At 35.2% G+C, this 18,889-nt stretch overlaps 1 protein-coding gene across 4 annotated transcripts in view; it reads left to right on the forward strand.

The window, feature by feature from the left end:
- Window positions 1-18,889, forward strand: part of MYO16 (myosin XVI) — a 542,975-nt gene that overhangs the window by 273,153 nt on the left and 250,933 nt on the right. For all 4 annotated transcript variants that reach the window (XM_074329517.1, XM_074329516.1, XM_019731063.2 and 1 more), the window contains 2 exons: window positions 6,092-6,209; window positions 18,092-18,239. In XM_074329517.1, the coding sequence (XP_074185618.1) occupies window positions 6,092-6,209; window positions 18,092-18,239 (266 nt within the window). The remainder of the gene's footprint in view (window positions 1-6,091; window positions 6,210-18,091; window positions 18,240-18,889) is intronic.

Below are 18,889 nucleotides of genomic sequence, written 5' to 3' on the forward strand. Positions count from 1 at the left end.
CATGTTGTACCAGTACACTCTCTCTCGGCATGTATTTCAAAGGGAAGTATTGCAAATACAGGGATGTAGTCTCAACTTTACACAGCTTGCTCCTCCAGAATCTCCCCTGTACAGGTCTTTCATCTTTGCAGAAAGACACCTGCATTTCATTCAGCAATTTTATATGTAAAAGTGTCTGATTACATTGGAATGAAGACAGTTGCTGTTATCTTAGATTATTGCCTAAAACAATACCATCTAGAGCAGGGGTGTCCAAACTGCGGCTGCGGGCCAACTGCGGCCCGCAATCCGTTTTTAATTGGCCCACAGCAAATTCCAAAAATATATTTAATTTACTTAAATAAACCAGGTGGGGCAATACATACTTCACCTCGAGTGAGTGGCCTTGCTGTTTGTGTATTTTACCGCAATGGCCCTTGGTAAAAACCGTTGAAAAAAGTTTAGAACCTCTAGATTCTAGAGGTTCAAATGTTAAAAATCCTGCAACGTATTGCACGATGACTATTGTGTTATTATACTGTTTTCTTTTGTGTCACCTGCCCTTTTTACCTCATGGCTGCAGGTCAGAATTGTTTCTGCCATGGTGGTGTTTACATAGGAATATTCTAGAAATTTTAGTATCGGAGTCCTCATTTAGAAATGAGAGGAATTTATATTTAATTGTTAGGTTAACGTTATTTCCTTGTATTTTCTATTTTCGAATAAGTCCTTAAAAAATTAATGTACTTTTATGGGTTCTCAAGCATATGCCTGATTCTAGAGATTTTCTCTTTATGAGGACTATATAATAAATTCTGCAATGTAGCCATGGTATCATGTGTGGCCATTAATGACTTTAATTCATTACCATTTATTACGTTCAAACTATATATTGAGCACCTGTGTAATTCTACAGCAAAGCTCAAAATAATATAGCGTTTTAGATTGACTTGGAAAGAATAACATAAAATATCTTCTTTGTTCAGATATTGTAATATACTGACTAGTGACAGTTAAGGAATAGAGAATTTATAAAACAACACAGTTATAAAATAGACTCAGCTTAACTAATAGAATAACAGGACCTATTGGCTTAATTGTAATGACAAAGAACAATAGTCTCCACTGTAAATTAGGGATTAAAACAATCATTTATTAAGTGAGCCTCTGTGAAAGAGCAGGCTTTGTAATTTCTAAATGCGTTCTACATTACTTTATGTAAATTGGTTTTGCATTTTATTTCAAGTGAATACATTCTAAGTTGTATTTCTTAGATAGATTTAACTCTTTCAAAATTATTATAGCATCTGGAAATCAATATAATATCAAGCAAATTTCAGGTAAAACTATTTCTAATTCACTTTTTTTTGTTTTACTTATTTCACATGGCAAATTAGGGATGTCATAAATAAGTGATTTCTAGTCTCATGAAATAATATCGCACAGATTTGAGTATAGCTTAAACTTCATGTCAATTCTTTTTTTGTGTTTGGTTTCCCTTTAAATTACCTGCATGAATATCATTCAGTGTCCAAGACATTCTTGAAAATTACCCAGCCACAGTTTTTGCACAGCGTCCAGTGTGTGGGAATTACAAGCATTAGATAAATTTATGAACTGACTGTAAATCTTTATAACATTTCACTACAACCCTTCAAGGGCTTAGTGAAATTATGTACATTTAAAAGAGGAGCTGCATGAAAGAAAAATCTGATTAAAGAGATGAGTAGACAAGAGCATACTTGATATATGGAGCTATCTAGTAGAAAGCTTGAAGTTCAGTACAAGATGAGATGAAAGAAACCTTCATTAGGTGGCCCTGGAAGAAAACAAGCAAGTTGGCTGACTTAGAGGGCTGATTCAGCCAGATCAGAGGGGGAGGCATTTCTTTAAGGTACCACCCTGACAGACACAGTACCTAATACTGCCACATGGGGCCATGTGAGCGACAAACATACACATGGTATCTTCCTTTGGGTAATACTGATTGAGTCTAAACCAAATAGTTTTGCCCTGGATCTTAGTATAGTTTGAGAAAAAAAAAAAGTCATTGGAGGTTATTTTAATCCGCAGTTACCAAAGAATAAATAGTGGAAGAATGGTAGGGACACAAAAGGGAAGCCATATTGGGATGATCCTTCAGCAGAGAGTCTGGCAGAGGCTGTGGAATAGCGAGCATTTTCTTTGTGGTTTTCATCGGTGGCATAATTAAAGATTTATAAATGGAAGATTATAATCTGGAGTGTGGAGAGCAAAAGAATAAAGTAAAGGAGTTTGGGAGGCAGTTGGCTGTTCATAAGTTTCACGCTGTCATGATAAACAGTACTCTCTATGAAGAGGTTGCAGAGGGGAAGAGAAAGAGATTTAGTTGGTACCTGGAAGGTGAGGGAGAGCCCAGTATGGAGCTCCAGAGATGATTCTGATCATTTTATGTAGGTGATACATGTATATTTAAGCTGTGATATTTCTGAATTTTAGTCTTATACTTCAATTGCCCCATCTGTAAAGACTGCACGTAGGTCTACATCCTTCCTCTGCTACGGCTTCAGAGTGTGTTTTCCCCAGTGAACAGATGGGTTTGAATCCCATCTCCGTAGATATTGCTTGTGTGCCCCTGTACAATTTCAAAGCAGATGAGATCAGTTAATAAGGCTGTAGTTTCTAATTCCTGTATTTGTATTTCAAACTGTGAAAGCAGAGGATCTTCCGTAGCAATAGGTTTATTGGAACATAAATGTCATGTTTTGGGGGGGAAAAAGCTGCCAGAGACTTTTCACTAATTCTTGCCCAGTTGATTTTCAACTTTAAGAAATATTCATATCCATTCAAATTATTTAAACATGTATTGAGCAACTGTTTTCACAGCGCAGAGTGATGGGGTCAACTTGATTAAGCCATTATTTTTCATTGAGGAGGACAGGTTTTTACTTTTAGAAAATACAATAGGTTAACCACTATCATGATAACAGTATATAACTTTTAGTGGCATAACCGCTAAACTTCTATGGAAAAACAAACAAACCCGTATAAATAGAAAAAAAAAAATCACGCCAATAAAATTTGAATCACTAAGGATTGAGGAAATATATCCTTACTTCCCTTTGCCTACATTTAGAGTTTTCTTGCACTACAACATTCTCATTATTTTGTTTCAAAATCAAATTGAATGGTGGAATTAGTATCAGTTTTGCATTTTCTTAGTATTTCTTTTAACATATTTGTTTTAGTGCCACCTATTGGCCAAGGGGCTAATTGAAGATTGAACACCACTGGTTATTTTAGTTTAGTGTTTGACTTTTGATTTATGGACCAGAAATGCATAGTGAGAGAATGCCATGTTAGTATTTATATTTTGTTTAACGGTTTTAGTTTTATATTACTTTTATCCCTTATATGTCTTTATTGTTATTCTAGCACTAATAGCCCAATGATGCAGTGGTTAAACACACAAATTCAGCAGAGATTGCTTGGGTTCTAATTCCAGCTCCACTATTTACAAGCTCTGAACCTGGGGAGACTTACTTAATCTCTCAATTTCCTTTTCTGTAAAATGGAGACACTAGTTGTGAGGCTTAAAAGAAATATATGTACACACACTCACACCACATACACATATGCATATATACACATATTATAGCTTTACATGTATACATATACCAGGTGCCAAAAAAAATGTATACTAGTGGACACTTTGGTCATCATTGCTCAAGCAGTAGTTTGCCACAATCAGAAGTGTCTAGACGCTGATGGTAACCACTTTGAGCACCTCTTGTAACTGCAGAAGTAAAATGTGACTTGTATTCATCTTTTGTTATTGGTGTATATTGAGTATTACAATTTTAATGCAGTTTTCCTTTCTTAAAATGTGTGTACATTTTTTTGGTGCCCTCTGTATAATTTATGTGTGTATAAAGCCTTAGAGTAGTGTCTGGCACATAGTAAGCACAATATCAATGTTTCCTATTATTATTAACATAAACAAAATTAATCTCTGTTATATGTTGAATGCTTAGTATGTGCCAGGCACCAATCTGAGGGCTTTATATACCTGATACTGATAACCACTGATGACCTGTGTTATAATAAAGGAAATGGGGTTCAGGGAACTTAGGAAATTATTCAATGTCATATACTTTTCCTTAGAAGAACTGGAATGTGAGGCAGCTACTTCTCACTCCAAAGAACATACATTGAACCATTACTTATACTTCCTATTTGAGCATATGCCATTAATTATCTTTTATGTTCTTTTTCTATAATAATAAAAAAATTTGTTCATTATCAGATATAACACCTAAACAACTACAAGCCAAAATACTTTAAAAAAAAATCATTCTAATCCTTTTAATGCATTTTAAACAATTTTAAATTGTAATATTATGTTTAAAATGTGGTATAATCACACTATTAATTTTACTAAATATTGATTTAATATTAAATTATTGGAGAAGAAACAAAACTAGGATCCTCATAAATGCTATTTAAAAATATTTTTCAGGTAACACTTCTTCCATTACTACTCTGAATTCATTATGATCTTTAAAATTAGGTTATTATAAAGAGACAAATTATAGAGTTTCTGTAAAGATTAAGCATATGTTTCTCTCCAAATGTTCAAACTTCAAAAATAGATATTTTAATATATTAGGTTAATACAAAAGTAATTGCAGTTTTTGCAGTTATTTTTAACCTTAAAGCGCAATTACTTTTGCACCAACCTAATGTTTCACTATTATCACAACTCTTAGCACTTTTGATTAATATCCAAGTGTTGCTTTATAACCCTTCAAAATATAAATTACTTACAGGTGAATTGAATGACTTAGAAAATTAAAAATTAGGAGCAAAGTTTTCTTTTTTTAATTTACAATAAAATTTTCAAAAAATATAATTGCCAGAAAAACCACCACTCAGAATCCATAAGGTATTGTTGAGCTCCCTCTTGTGACTGATGCTGGAACTATATTTCACATTATCTCTATCTTGAAAGATGGAAAAATACCTTTACCTCTCCAGATTTTCATGCTTTTCTCATAGAGTTGCTTGGCCATCATCATTATCACAGGCACAATCAATTGTGAGACAAAATGGTGTTTGTTCTATAGTCAGCGTTTAAGGAAACATGTCAAGAAAGAATTTCAGACGCCAGGTTGATCTGAGGAGCTTTATTAATGGCGAAGCCCCAAACTCCCCACTTCTGAAGGAGGGCTCTTGAGAATAAGACACACTGGGTAACACAGCTTCGTCTAGAGTTCTTATTCCTGTTTCTGTGGGCGAGAATGGTTGGCATGGAGCAATAACAGGGTAGAAGGATGGTTATTTAGGGGTTCAATGTTGAAAAGAGTGTGTAAACTAAGAGTTCAAGTTATAATCCAATGTTGAAGTGAATTTATTTTTTCTAAGAAGTTCTAACTATAACTTGTATTAACTCTAATTTCTTCTTTCCAAAGCCACAAAAGCACACATACGTACTTTATGATTTTCTATACATACATTTTCGTTATATGTACATTTTCTATACATACATAACTATGATAAATTTAATTTATAACTAGGCACAGTAAAAGATTAACAACAATAACTAATAACAATAAACAATTATAACAATATATTGTAATAAATGTTATGTGAATGTGGCATTATTAAGTAAAATAAGGGTTATTTGAACACAAGCACTGCGATACCTCCGCAGTTGATCTGATAACTGAGACCCTTACTAAGTGACTAATCAGCTACAGTGTGGATACACTGCACAAGGGGATGATTCATTTCTTGCGTGGAATGGAGTGGGTCATTGCAGATTTCGTGTTATTCAGAATGGTGTGTAATTTAAAACAGGAATTACTTATTTCTGTAATTTTTCATTTAATATTTTTGAACCACAGTTGACCACAGGTAAATGAAACCACAGAAAGCAAAACCACAGATAATGGGGGGACTAGTGTAGTTTGCAGTTAAGGAGGATGTCCTCAAAAATCCAACATGGTATTATATGAACAATGGAGAACCTCTTAGATAATGGTATATTCCTTCTATCTTTGCTATTATTCTCCAATTTTATGTAAAAAAAAAAAAAATGAGTAGTTCAGCAACTGTTTCTCTTTTACTACAGGCCATGTCCATCTTAGAAGCCTTTGGACATGCTAAGACAACTCTTAATGATCTGTCCAGTTGCTTCATAAAGTATTTTGAACTACAATTCTGCGACAGGAAAAAACACTTAACAGGAGGTAAGTTTAAAATTAACAAAGGGAAATCTCATTTGCTACCAGCAGAGGGCAGAGAAACACCAAGCATGGCAACAACAGTGAGTGTGTGTGTGTGTGTGTGTGTGTGTGTGTGTGTGTGTGTGTGAGAGAGAGAGAGAGAGAGAGAGAGAGAGAGAGAGAGAGAGAGACTGTATCTGAGATGTCAGGTTATGAGTTCTAAAATTACTGTAAATTAAAACATATTCTGAAATGCAAGGTGAACTTTTCAATAGGATTAAAACTATATGATATGTAACCAAATCAAAAATAGCTGGGATTAATCATATTTGCTGAACATAGAAAGAAACACAAATACTCAATTAAAATAAATTTTAACTTGAGTATATAATTTGTTCATACAACACACATTGAAATCTATTTTAAATAAAACTGAATTTATACTTGTAAAACACTTGAATTAAAACAAATCAAAACATCAAAATAATCACCCAACTAAACCCAAACAGAACTGTTTCTTATTTGTTTTAAATATTTAAGGTGTACTTTATAAAAAACCCTTATTTAAAATTCAACTAATTTAGAATTCACCTAGGATTTTACATCTTTCTAATCAAAATAGATTTTCTATACAAATTAACAATATACATATAATTATAGGTGGAATGCCTAACCTATTTGGTGGAATAAACTATTTAAAAAACTTTCGTAAGAGCTGTCAACACGTGAACATTTGATCATTTTAATGATTTTTGAGATACCAATTTTATTTGGTGTTTTCAAGTTATGCTGTCTTCCCTTCAGGAAATGAAAGTTAGTTTTGACCATAATTTAAAAACAAAAAAACTGTATATCAAAATCAAAATTTTTACTAAGTGAAATTCAGTAAGAAATTATGCATAAAGATGTAAGAAAAAAATCATTTTAAATGTTGAAGTTAGACTTAAATTCTGCAATAGAAAAGTTTTGTTGTTTGTTTTGTTTTGTTTTTGAAATCCATGGCTAGGAACTCTATTTGAAGGTCTATCATTTTAGGAAGACCTCAGAAGAGAAATGTCTTGAGGCACAAATATCTTCACATCTTGGTTTTATGACGCTCCAGTGAGACTGTCCCTCCAAGTGAAGGGCCCAGCCTCAGCTCTTTAATCTGTCCATAATTTCCCTCTGAACTTTCAGTGACCAGTGTGGGGGAGGAGTAGGAAGTTCCAAAGCTTCATGTTCCAGCCCTTTGTCACTCCAGTGTGTGTCCCAAAGATAAGTACTATGGACATAATTTGGAGCTTGTTGGAAATATAGACTCTTATACCCCACGGCAGGTCTGCTGATTGGGACTGTGTGTTTAACAAGTTTCTCAGGTGATTCTTATGAACACTGAAGTTTGAGAGGTACTATTCTGGCCTCACCCAAGTAAAGCCAGCCACTCGTGTTCATGCACCACTGGCACAGTGGAGAAGTCGCTCATCTGCGCTATCACTCTATTGACTTTCTTTATGCTTCCATTTGATAGTCCCTTCACCAAAGTGAAGACACAATAACTGGCTTTTGAAGGTCTTATCCATTACTAATTTTGTTGACTTTTTTTCCGGCCAGAATTTAACATGTCCACTTCTATAGGAATGTTAATTTAGAAAATAATTATATACACATCTGAAAAATAACTAGAAAACGCTGCAGTGAGCACTGATGTAGCGAGACTTCTGTTAATCAGCAATCTCTATTAGCACGCAGTCCCACACAGCTTCAGCATAATCAAATCCACAAATACCTCTCACGCGGCTTCTGCAGGCAGCACACTGTGACACAGAGATAATAAATATTCATTAGGATGAACCTGAGGCACTTCATGATTCTGAAGTGCCCTCAGAATCGTTAAGAAGTGATGAGCACAAATTTAGTATACTTTGAGCGTTGTGCAGAACTGAGCTTACTCTTCTCTTAGGAAAGCAGCAGTCCAAACTTCCATTACGTAGGCACTGTCCACGTTTCTCCTCTTCCTGTATTGTTGTTCTATTCCTTCTGTTCTCCTATTCAACACTGTTAATTCAGTTCTTGTTGCCTACGTTTATTTGGTAGTTTCTTGCTGTGTTCTTTTAAAATTCCAGAAAAATGATTTTGTGGTGGTGTTTATGGTTTTTCAAAATTTAACTATAGAACAACTACTAATAAATGAACAAATAACTAAACAGATAAAGCCAGCGCTAGTTGAGACTACATTAGTAGAAGCATAATGCCTAGAACATAAGTGGTAGGAGAAGTCTGAAGAGGTCAGACTGGGAGTTCAGTTCTTTGTTCCCTGTATTTGAGAGGAAAAAATAAGGAATGTGTTCAGGGAATGTTTATCAAGGGTGTGAAAATTGAAATGCCATGTCTTTGGAGTGAGCACTGAAGAAACTAAAAATGTTTACGATGAGAGAAGGAAGAGACTCCAGAGAAATATGACAGGTGTCGCAAATATTCACGACCACATGGAAAGGGTCTTGAGTAGAAAGATTTATTATGCATACTATAAAGAGTTGGTAAATGTTTCAGAGAAGGTGTATCTTCACTTTATCAGAAGAACTTTCCACCTTACTTCTTCATGATTATAAAGTGCTTTCTAACCCTGATGTAGGATGTTTGCAAGTTTGACGAAAGAGCTGACACCTAGAGTACTAAAAATAGTCCCACCTGAGGTAGGGCACCTGGACGAGATTATTCAAAAGACGCAACCTACTACTCCACATTCTCTAGGTCCAAATATGAAGGACTCTGTTAACTGTTCATCAGATGTTCTGATGTTTAGTTTCCATTAGCATTTATTGTTTCCTGTTGCCTGTCAGTATAGAATAGAGTTGATATAATAATATGATACAGTATATTAGTGTCTAAAATCTGCTGTAACAAAGTACCAAAAACTTGGTGATTTGAAACAGCAGAAATTTATTGTCTCAGAGTTCTGGAAGCCAGAAGTCCAGAATCAAGATGTCGGAGGGGCATGCTGTCTTAGATCTCTAAGGAAGAATCCTTCTTTGCCTCTTCCAGCTTCCAATGGTCGCTGCCAATCCTTGGTGTTCTTTGATTTGCAGATGCATCACCCTAGTCTCTACCTCCCTTGTCACAAGGCCTTTCCCTGTGTCTCTTCTCCTCTTCTTATAAAGATACCGGTCATGTCAGATTAGGACCTACCCTACTGCAGTATGATGTCATCTTTTGACAAAATGATTCTGTTTTATGGGACACTTCCACTTATACTATTGTGTTAGGTGTTAGCTCAAAAGTAAATTGGGTTGGGTCCCGCTCTTAAAGGCTTTCAGGATAGTCAAGGAGCTAAGATTTTTCTGTCTGTCTATCTGTCTTCCCACCAGAATGTAAATGTGTGTTCATTGCTATATCGACAGGGTCTACCGCAATGTCTGGAATAGTCAATGTTCAATAAATACTGAGTGAATAAATGAATGTAGTGCCGACTGAGCGTGTAGAAGTAAGTTTAATTTAGAGTAAGAGTTCTAAAGGAACAGCGGATTGAAAGCTCTGGCCATTTACAGGTCTTTGTTAGATTTCAAAGAGCCCATGAAGCTGATGTGATCATGCCTCTTCATTAGCTAAGTTAGCTGTGAGTATAGATAGTTCTAGTATAGTACAGTATAGTATAGTATGGTATGGTATGGTTATAGTATAATTATAGTTGATAGTCCCAAACCTCATTTGGCAACAAGAGGCTCAATACTGAAACAATCTATTTATCGAAGGTAAATCTAACTACTAACCAGGTAATTTGTCAGGCAATAACATCTCCCTTTCTGGGATATTTATTGTCGAAGAGACTGTGATTTATTCACTAAGCACGGATTGAAGGACTTTTAGGAGTGCTCTGCCTCCCAGGAAACACAGTCTTATATGGTCACCTTGGGGTAGGGGATGGTCTCTTCCTGCAATATATTTTCTTTCTCTTGCACTTTTCTGTAAAGCTTACATGTGAAGGACTGGTAGAACTGGGAGTAGATAAGGTTATGCTTTCACTGCATCCAGAATGTGCAGAATGCCTCATCCATTGACATCAGCGGGTAGGTCCAAAGACAGATGTTGGCAGGATTCTTAGTCCCTGGGCACCTGTGGCGTGCGTGGTTGTACGCCACACTTCCTGGGTTAGTCTGGCTCTTTTCCAGCTCCATGGCCTTGGGCAGGTCCCTTCTATACCTCGTTTTCCTCTTCTGTGCAATGGGGATAATTATTGTCCCAATCACTTAAGGTTCTCATGAATATTGAGTTTGTTAACATCTCTCTTTAAGTCACTCACCTTTTTCTTTCACTTTCATTTCAAAGCTTTGCTTCTCCTTTCCTCACCGTTTGAAGAAATGGCTTTTTTCTTGAACCTTGAAGATTGTCTCTATAATGGAAGTTATGGAAAGTTTTTAGAACATCATGAATGCTGAGACTTGTTGATATGTTTTATTGTGGAATTGTATACTTGATAATAACAAAATAAGTGGGATATTTGAAAAGCATCCGACTTTCTACTATGAGGACTATTAGCTAAAACTTCAAAAACTTTGGAAGCTGCTTCCCTGAAGTCTTTGGAGACCAAAGTTACTTCTTTCCATTTTCCCAATACTTACAACCTACTCTGCCTGTCCTGTTGATTGATCATTTATAACCTAGCATAAACAAATATTATTTGCATGTTATAATGCATTTGGGCTCCCCCAGGGCTCACCAGTCTGTGAGTTCGGGTGAATCACTGTTAAGAGAAGTTGAATGTGCCGGCTCATTCCTGCCTCGTCCCATTTTTGTCACCCCCCAGTATTCCCGGAAACCCCTCCCATCCTGGTGCCGCCATCCTGCTGGTCATTGGTCTCCATCCTGGAGCCCTTGGTGACCCAGCAGTTGTGGTGTCATTCATTTCAGTGTGCATGAAAACACTACCACTCTGGTTTTTACTCCACTAGAGGGCTCTCGATGAAGTTTTGTGTTTCTACGTTTTCTGAATTTAGCCTAGTTTGTTAACACTCTTCCCGCCAAAGGAGACAGATCCAGCCTACTTTGTGGTTTTCAGAATTACTTTTCTTTTATGTCGTTGCTTCAATCCATGTAGTGTCTCACTGGTCTCTTCAAAATATCAACTCTAGCCTGGCACTCGGGCTTAAACCCATGCCTGGCTCCCGGTTCTCTCAGTGACATTCTGACCACAGCCTGTGAGGCCCCTCGGCCCCAGGTCTCCAACTCCCTCTCATATCCCCCTGCGCCCCACCTACTCCACACTCTCCAGCCACACTGGACTATTTAAGTTCTTTAGTGATGTGATACCAAGGCTTGATGTTTCCTCTTTGCTCCCTAGAGATCTCTTGGCTCTTCTCCTGGCATGGCCACATCACACCTACTGTACTAGTCTCTTTTCAGTGGTCACTCTCACTATACTAGTTTTATTTCAAGTCACCTCTTCAGAGAAACCCCTCTTTATTCCCCCAACCCCTTTCCAATGTGGTCCTCCATCTCATTTCCTTTGACTCTAGATCGTGTTTCCTTCCTTATTTCTTCCAGAGCACTTATCAAAATCTGAATGTGCCCTTTTCATTGTCAGGCTGTTTGTCGTCTGTGTCTCCTATTAGGATATAAGTCCACTGATGACAGAGGTCTTGTCGGCCCTGGCTTATAGGAGGCACACAGTAAGTATTTGTGGGATTGATGAATCTAAGGAATGACTTGTAAAGTAACAATAAAGTAAAGCAGTCACTATTCCGTTCAGGTAGGAAACTGTATAAAGCCATCACAAATTCATTCATGCCAAGAAAGAACACATATTATTGAGAGTGTGAAATAGATAAGGAAAGGTGTTAATATTTAACTCTGGCTTATCTTTTGTAAAACCAGAGCCAAGTTCTCTTCATAATCAGAGTTTGTGTATGGTATGGTAAGGATAGAACTATTTTCTACTTTCTTATACCCACGCTATTACATTGGGATTGGCAAAGCAGAAATATGCTGAGGAGGAAGCCCCAGAGTTCACATGTGAAAAGCCAGGAATAGTTGGCTTCTTATCTTTCCTGTGCCCTGAAGACATTCACATATATTTAAGTGGAAAGTGAAATTTACTAACAATCGGAAAGGTTTCCCAGTAAATGGGCCAAGACTATGTTATCTACTTGGGAAACTTACATCTTCCAGTTAACACAAATGAGATGGAAAATACAGAAGGGTCTTAACCTTGTCTTTTTTCAAATTTTGATTTTAAAAACAAACCAGAAGGCAGTCTTCTTCATTTTTATCATCATTGTTTATCCTTAGTATTATACTCAAAATTGGACTTTCTTTTAAAAGTTTCAGAGAAGTTTAATTGATCTTATCGTCTTTGAAGAACAGCTTCTTTTAAGTGCAAACCGTCTGGGCTTTGGAGATAAGCCAGTTGGGTTTAAATGTAGAAAGGCTTGCCACAGAATTTAAATGAGGCAATGTTTGAAAAGCACCTAGACAATGCCTGGTATACAGCAGGTAATTTAAATGGTGATCCCTTCCTCTTGGAGAACACAGGAAGCCTCAGACCTTTGTGTCTTTTAATCCTCATTTTACTGACGGGAAAATGAAGTGAAAAAGGGACATGGAGATTGTCAAAGTCAGATTCAGGACTAGACCACATACTTTTGACTCTTAGTTGAGATATCCGTCACTTATACCCTGCCTAGCATTTACGATCATTAATAATGGAGTAAAAAGAACTGCATAAGTGTGAAAGAGACTATTTGGCTATATTAATTAATCAGTAGTATGCTTTTGGTGATTGCTAATTGAAGTATGATTAGGCTTTCTGGGAAGAGATCATGATTTATAAGTAGATGAGTGGGGCAGGGTGAGAGTGGGTGCTGCAAATTTCTGGATGTTGAAAGAGCCATAAAGGCAGGCATTTGTTTTTCTTAAAGGAGAGCGAGTCTTATTTGTTCCACGTTAGTTCATATTGAACAAAAATTGATATAGCTCCATTAAATATTTTCCTGTGTATCATGTTATATATAATTTGCAAACATATATATTTTATAGTACTAATTTTTTTTATTAGTTTCAGGTATACAAAGCAACATAATAGTTAGACATTTACATCCCTCACAAAGTGATAACCCCCTTCCCCAAGCTACTGCCCCTTTGACATTGTATATAGCTGTTACAATACCATTGACTAATCTTCCTTATGCTACACTCCTAACTACCGTGAATGTGTGTGTGTATATATATGTATATGTGTGTATGTATATATGTATATATATATACATATATATGTTAAATATATATATGTATATATATATATTTAATTATAGTTGACATGCAATAGTTGACATCCTTCTACTTCAGCTTCAGGTGTACAGTGCAGTGGTCAGGCATCTACACAGTCTATGAAGGGATCCCCTTGATAAATCCAGTGCCCATCTGGCACCTTACGTGATCTTTACAACATTGTTGATTATATCCCCCACACTGTATTTCATATCCCCATGACTATTTATTTAATATTTTACAGTACTAAAATTTTTTGAAAAACATTCTCATGTAGATTTCTGAAAAGAGAGGATCACCAGTCAAGAATATTTATTAGGTTGGTGCAAAAGTAATTGTGGTTTTCGCAATTTTTATTAACCTTTTAAACTGCAATTACTTTTGCACCAACTTAATATATATAGCGAGTCAAAAATATGTCTGACATAAAAGATCTCAAATGGAAATTTGAATATTTGGTTGTTTTGTGTTTTCTTCCATCTTACAGTGTCTTCAAGAGTATCTATCATCTATCTGTCTGTCTGTCTGTCTATCTTTTAAATTCTGATGATCAGAATCCTGCTAATCTACTGCAATTTTATTCACTGCTGGAGATGCACTAACTAGGATGATGACTAATTATACTGTTTTTGAATTTAGATGAAAGGTACTGAAGTCACTGTTTGATGTGGAATTTGATTAGTTTTGAATGCTGCTTTAAATTAAGCCTGAATGTTATCTGGAAGAACTGGGTATAAGGCCACCCCTTCCTCTGAGTATAGGAGCCTAATGATCAGGAGGTCACCACTCAACCCTCCAGTCTCACCTGATATTTCTGTCGTTGATGGCTAGACAATAACGGAAGGGAAAAACTATGGCAGTTTATTTCCTATGTGTATAGATTTTTTAAAAATATTTTCTTGATTAGTTAATTATTTCATGGTTAATGTTATTAATGTTAAATGGAAAATGTTTTCAGCAAATCATTGCTTAGGAAGGAAAAAAAGAAAGAAAATTTAATAATAAGACCTCAACTTAAAATTACCACCTGACTAAATACTCATGGCAAAATGGAAAAGAAACTATACCACCTCATCCTGCTTTTAGCATCACCTTTGGGTTTTCATGCCACTAATTGAAGGGGTATTTTGAAAGTGTCTTTCTTTATGCACTTATGACAGCTTTTCTAAAAGATATCTAATAAGACTACTCTTGTTAATAAGGTTTATTAATTTTGAGAGTTTTAAAAAAATACGGATAATCATTCTGTCTGGCTAAATACACCACTCACAATATTTATAGCAGACAAAACACTGTAATAGTGGTTCCATTTGTTTAAGTAGACTTGCTGTATAAAACCAAGGTTGAGAGACCTCACATTATTGCTTTTAGAGTTTGGACTCTAGAATAATTATTGGCAGACACATTGGATGAGGTGCTGTTTATAGTTCAAATGTAAGGAATAATCAAATCCATTTGCCTTCCTAAGAGCTACTACCTTTTGATCTAAAAAAATTATCGACCACAAATTCTTACTTTAAAGTGGGAAACTATAGTAATTCACAGTTATATTAAATATTTAAATACATAATTATCATAATAAGCCTGTTTCATTAAAAAGAATGCTCTAAAACCAATAAGATTTTCTGCATACCAAGCATATAGCCATAAATTCTGATTAACATTAGCTACTGAATTGCCAGTCCTATCTCTGAAACAAAATCAGGGTTGTGAGTCTCATATTGCATACTTTTGTCATTGTTTAGCTACTATGAAATACATTTCAACCACATACATTTATGATGCAGGTTATTTTTTGGTTTGTTTGCTTTTGTAATGTTTAAAGGCAGGACCAAAATAATGAACATTAGATATAAGTCCTACTGTACATGTGAGGCCACAATAAACTAGCAAGATGGCTGGACACTACTCACACTGGGCATGGATTACCTTATAGACACATCATCAGTCTTCCTCCCCAACTGGAATGTAAGCTTTATTGTTGAAGTACCTGTTTCATTATCTATCACTATACAATAAACTGATTTAGCTCCTTTTAGAATTTCACTATAGGCCTTGAAACTTTCCTACCATGGTTCTCCAAAAATAAGACCTAGCTGTACCATCAGCTCTAATGCGTCTTTTAAAGCAAAAATTAATATAAGACAGGGTATAATATAATATAATATAATATAATATAATATAACTAAAAGACCTGGTCTTATTTTAACATAAGACTAGGTCTTATAGAATATGACATAATATAAGACCGGGTCTTATATTAATTTTTGCTCCAAAAGACACATTAGAGCTGATGGTCCAGCTAGGTCTTATTTTTGGATTGGGGAGACTCAGTAACATACATTCTGTATATTTAATTGTATCTGCATAAATTCAAGTAATATTTGCCTTTCCTGCATTTTTTTTTCAACAATGAGAGAGTATTGTCTATATTCATTCATGGGCCTTAGTAGTGCAACCTTCTGATCTGTTGATAGTAATACTAGTGTCTTTAGCAGAGCACTTTATAATCGATGTCTATTGGTATATACCATAGTAATATGACTGGTATTTTCAAATTGTTAATCAAAAAAATTCTGAAACTTATATTGGTGCCTTTGTTAAGCAAGAGCATGTCTTGTTTCAGATTGTATTTGTACATAAAAGTTTTATGTAGGGTCAGGAATAAGGAAAGACTGTCCCCTCTCACCAGTTCTTTTCAACATTGTAAGGGAAATCCTAGCTAATACAATAAGAACAGAAAAAGAAATAAAAGGTATATAAATTGGAAACGAAGGAATCAAGCTTTCTTTGTTGATATGATTGTCTCCATAGAAAATCCAAAAGAATTGAAACAAGCAAACACACACAAAAATACTCCTGGAACGTCTAAGTTATTATAGCAAGGTTGCAGGATATAAAGTTAATATACAAAAGTCAATTACCTTCCTAAATACCAGCAATGAACAATTGGAAGTAAAAACACAGCACCATTTCTATTAGTGCACACACACAAAACAATTAAATACTTAGTTATAAATCTCACAACATATATATAAGATCTTTAAGAGGAAAACTACAAAACTCTGATGAAAGAAATTAAAGAAGATCTGAAAGAAATGGAAAGATATTCCATATCCATAGACAGGAAGGCTCAATATTGTTAAGATGTCAGTTCTTCCCAACTTGATCTATACATCCAACACAATCCCAATAAAATCCCAGAAAATTACTTTGTGGATATTGGCATAAAGTTTATGTGGAGAGTTAAATGAACCAGAGTAGCCAATACAACATTGAGAAAGAAGAATCAAGTTGGAGGACTGGAACTACCCAACTTAAAGATTTACTGTAAAGCTACTGTAATCAAGACAGTGTTGTCTGGTTGAAAGAATAGACAGGTAGACCAGTGGAACAGAGTAGAGAGTACAGAATTAGACCCACATAAATATAGTCAACAGATCTTTCACAATGGGGCAAAATAATTCAAAGGAGAAAGGATAGTCTTTTCAACAAATTACGATGGAACAACAGGACATCCACATGCAAAAAAAAAAAAAAAAAAATGTAGACACCAACATATCACACAAAAAAAATCTCAGAATATATCATAAATCTAAATGTAAAAACAAAACTATAAAACTTTTAAAAGATAATAAAGGAGATTTACTTGGTGACCTTGGTTTTGTCTATGACTTTTGAGATACAACACTAAAAGTACAATCCATGGAAGAAATCGTCAATAAGCTGGACTTCTTTAAAATTCAAAACTTCTTTTTTTGTGTGAGAGACATTCTTAAGAGAATAAAACAATGAACCAGGCTGGGAGAAAATATTTGCAGAAGACATATCTAATAAAAGACTGTTATCTAAAATATACAAGGAACTCTTAATACTCAACAGTAAGAAAACATACAACCCAAGTTAAAATATGCACAAAATATCTGAACAGACACCTCACCAAAGATATACAAATGGAAAATAAGCATATGAAAAGATGTTCCATATTATATGTCATCTAGGAAATTCTAAATAAAACAATGAAATACCACTGCACACTTGCTAAAATCTGAAACACTGACAACACCAAATATTGTCAAGTGGAAGAAGTCAATCTGAAAAGAATATATACTGTATGATTCCAATTATGTGACATTTTGGAAAAGGTATAACTATGGAGATAGTAAAAAGATCAGTAGTTGCCAGAAATTAGGGGAGAGTGAGAGTGAGGAATGAATAGGTGGGGCACAGGAGATGTTTAGGGTAGTGAAACTATTCTGTATGGTACTATAGTGGTGTATACGTGAATTTCTGAAAACCCATAGAACTGTATACACAAAGAGTGACCACCAATGTGAATTATAAACTTTAGTTAATAATAATGTGTTGGTATTGGTTTATCCATGTTAACAATTATAGCACACTAATGCAAGATGTTAATAATAGGGGAAATTGTGTGTTGGGAGGGGAGAGAGGGTCTATTGGAACGCTCAGTACTTTCTGCTTAATTGTTCTGGACCCGAAAAAAAAATTGCTCTGAAAAATGAAGACTATTAATTTTGTTTAGAAAAGGTCTGTGTTGGAAAAGAAACTACAATAGTATCCTTGCAATTAATTAATATGTGTAAATTTATGGAAATGAAACTAATAATGCCATTTAACAGAATCACTTTTCTTTTCTTAACCAGCCAGAATTTATACATATATGCTAGAGAAATCCAGACTTGTTTCACAACCTCTTGGCCAGAGCAATTTTCTCATTTTCTACTTGTTGATGGATGGGTTATCTGCTGAAGAAAGATATGGCCTTCACCTTAATAATTTATGTGCACACCGGTAAGTGACTATGCATTTTCTACCTAGTAGTTCTGCCTTCAAATTGTGATTGTATTTGAGCAGTCTTAAATTTTTCTTGCTTTTCAGAGAAGAAATGTGACTAAAATAAAATAATTAGATCCTATTAGGTTAGAACCATCTGTATAATGGGGTTATAACTATTTATTGGATGTTGAGGTAAAGTTTTGTGAATGTGTATTAACTTATGTTTCTACTTTCCTAGTTCTCAGATCAGAAAAACAGATTTGCACATCTGTAACCTTTATATCCCTTTTGGGTATTTTGGATATAACATTAGTTATGCATTCCTAATCTTTGGTAGTCTTTTGAAATAATGGGAAATATTACTTGGGCACTGATTATTCATTCCAGGCAAATGAGGTTACATAATAGCTTAAGACAAACCACACACATAAACTGGGGGGCCAATTTTCTGCACTGCAGTCAGAAAGCATTTGTTAAAATGAGGGTACATTGGTCATAGGATGGTGATGGAGGTGAGGGGTCATAAAGATAGGGAGCTGAGGAATGGCTTTGCAATATGTACATTTCCGCCACTGCTTGATCCAGGATGTCTCCCCAGAGGGATTGGCCCAGATTTGAATCAGGATGAGAACAAAACAATCAGGAGAGGAAACATCATTCAGAAG

Source organism: Rhinolophus sinicus, linkage group LG04 (genome assembly GCF_036562045.2).
Source record: "Rhinolophus sinicus isolate RSC01 linkage group LG04, ASM3656204v1, whole genome shotgun sequence".
Classification (NCBI taxonomy): domain Eukaryota; kingdom Metazoa; phylum Chordata; class Mammalia; order Chiroptera; family Rhinolophidae; genus Rhinolophus; species Rhinolophus sinicus.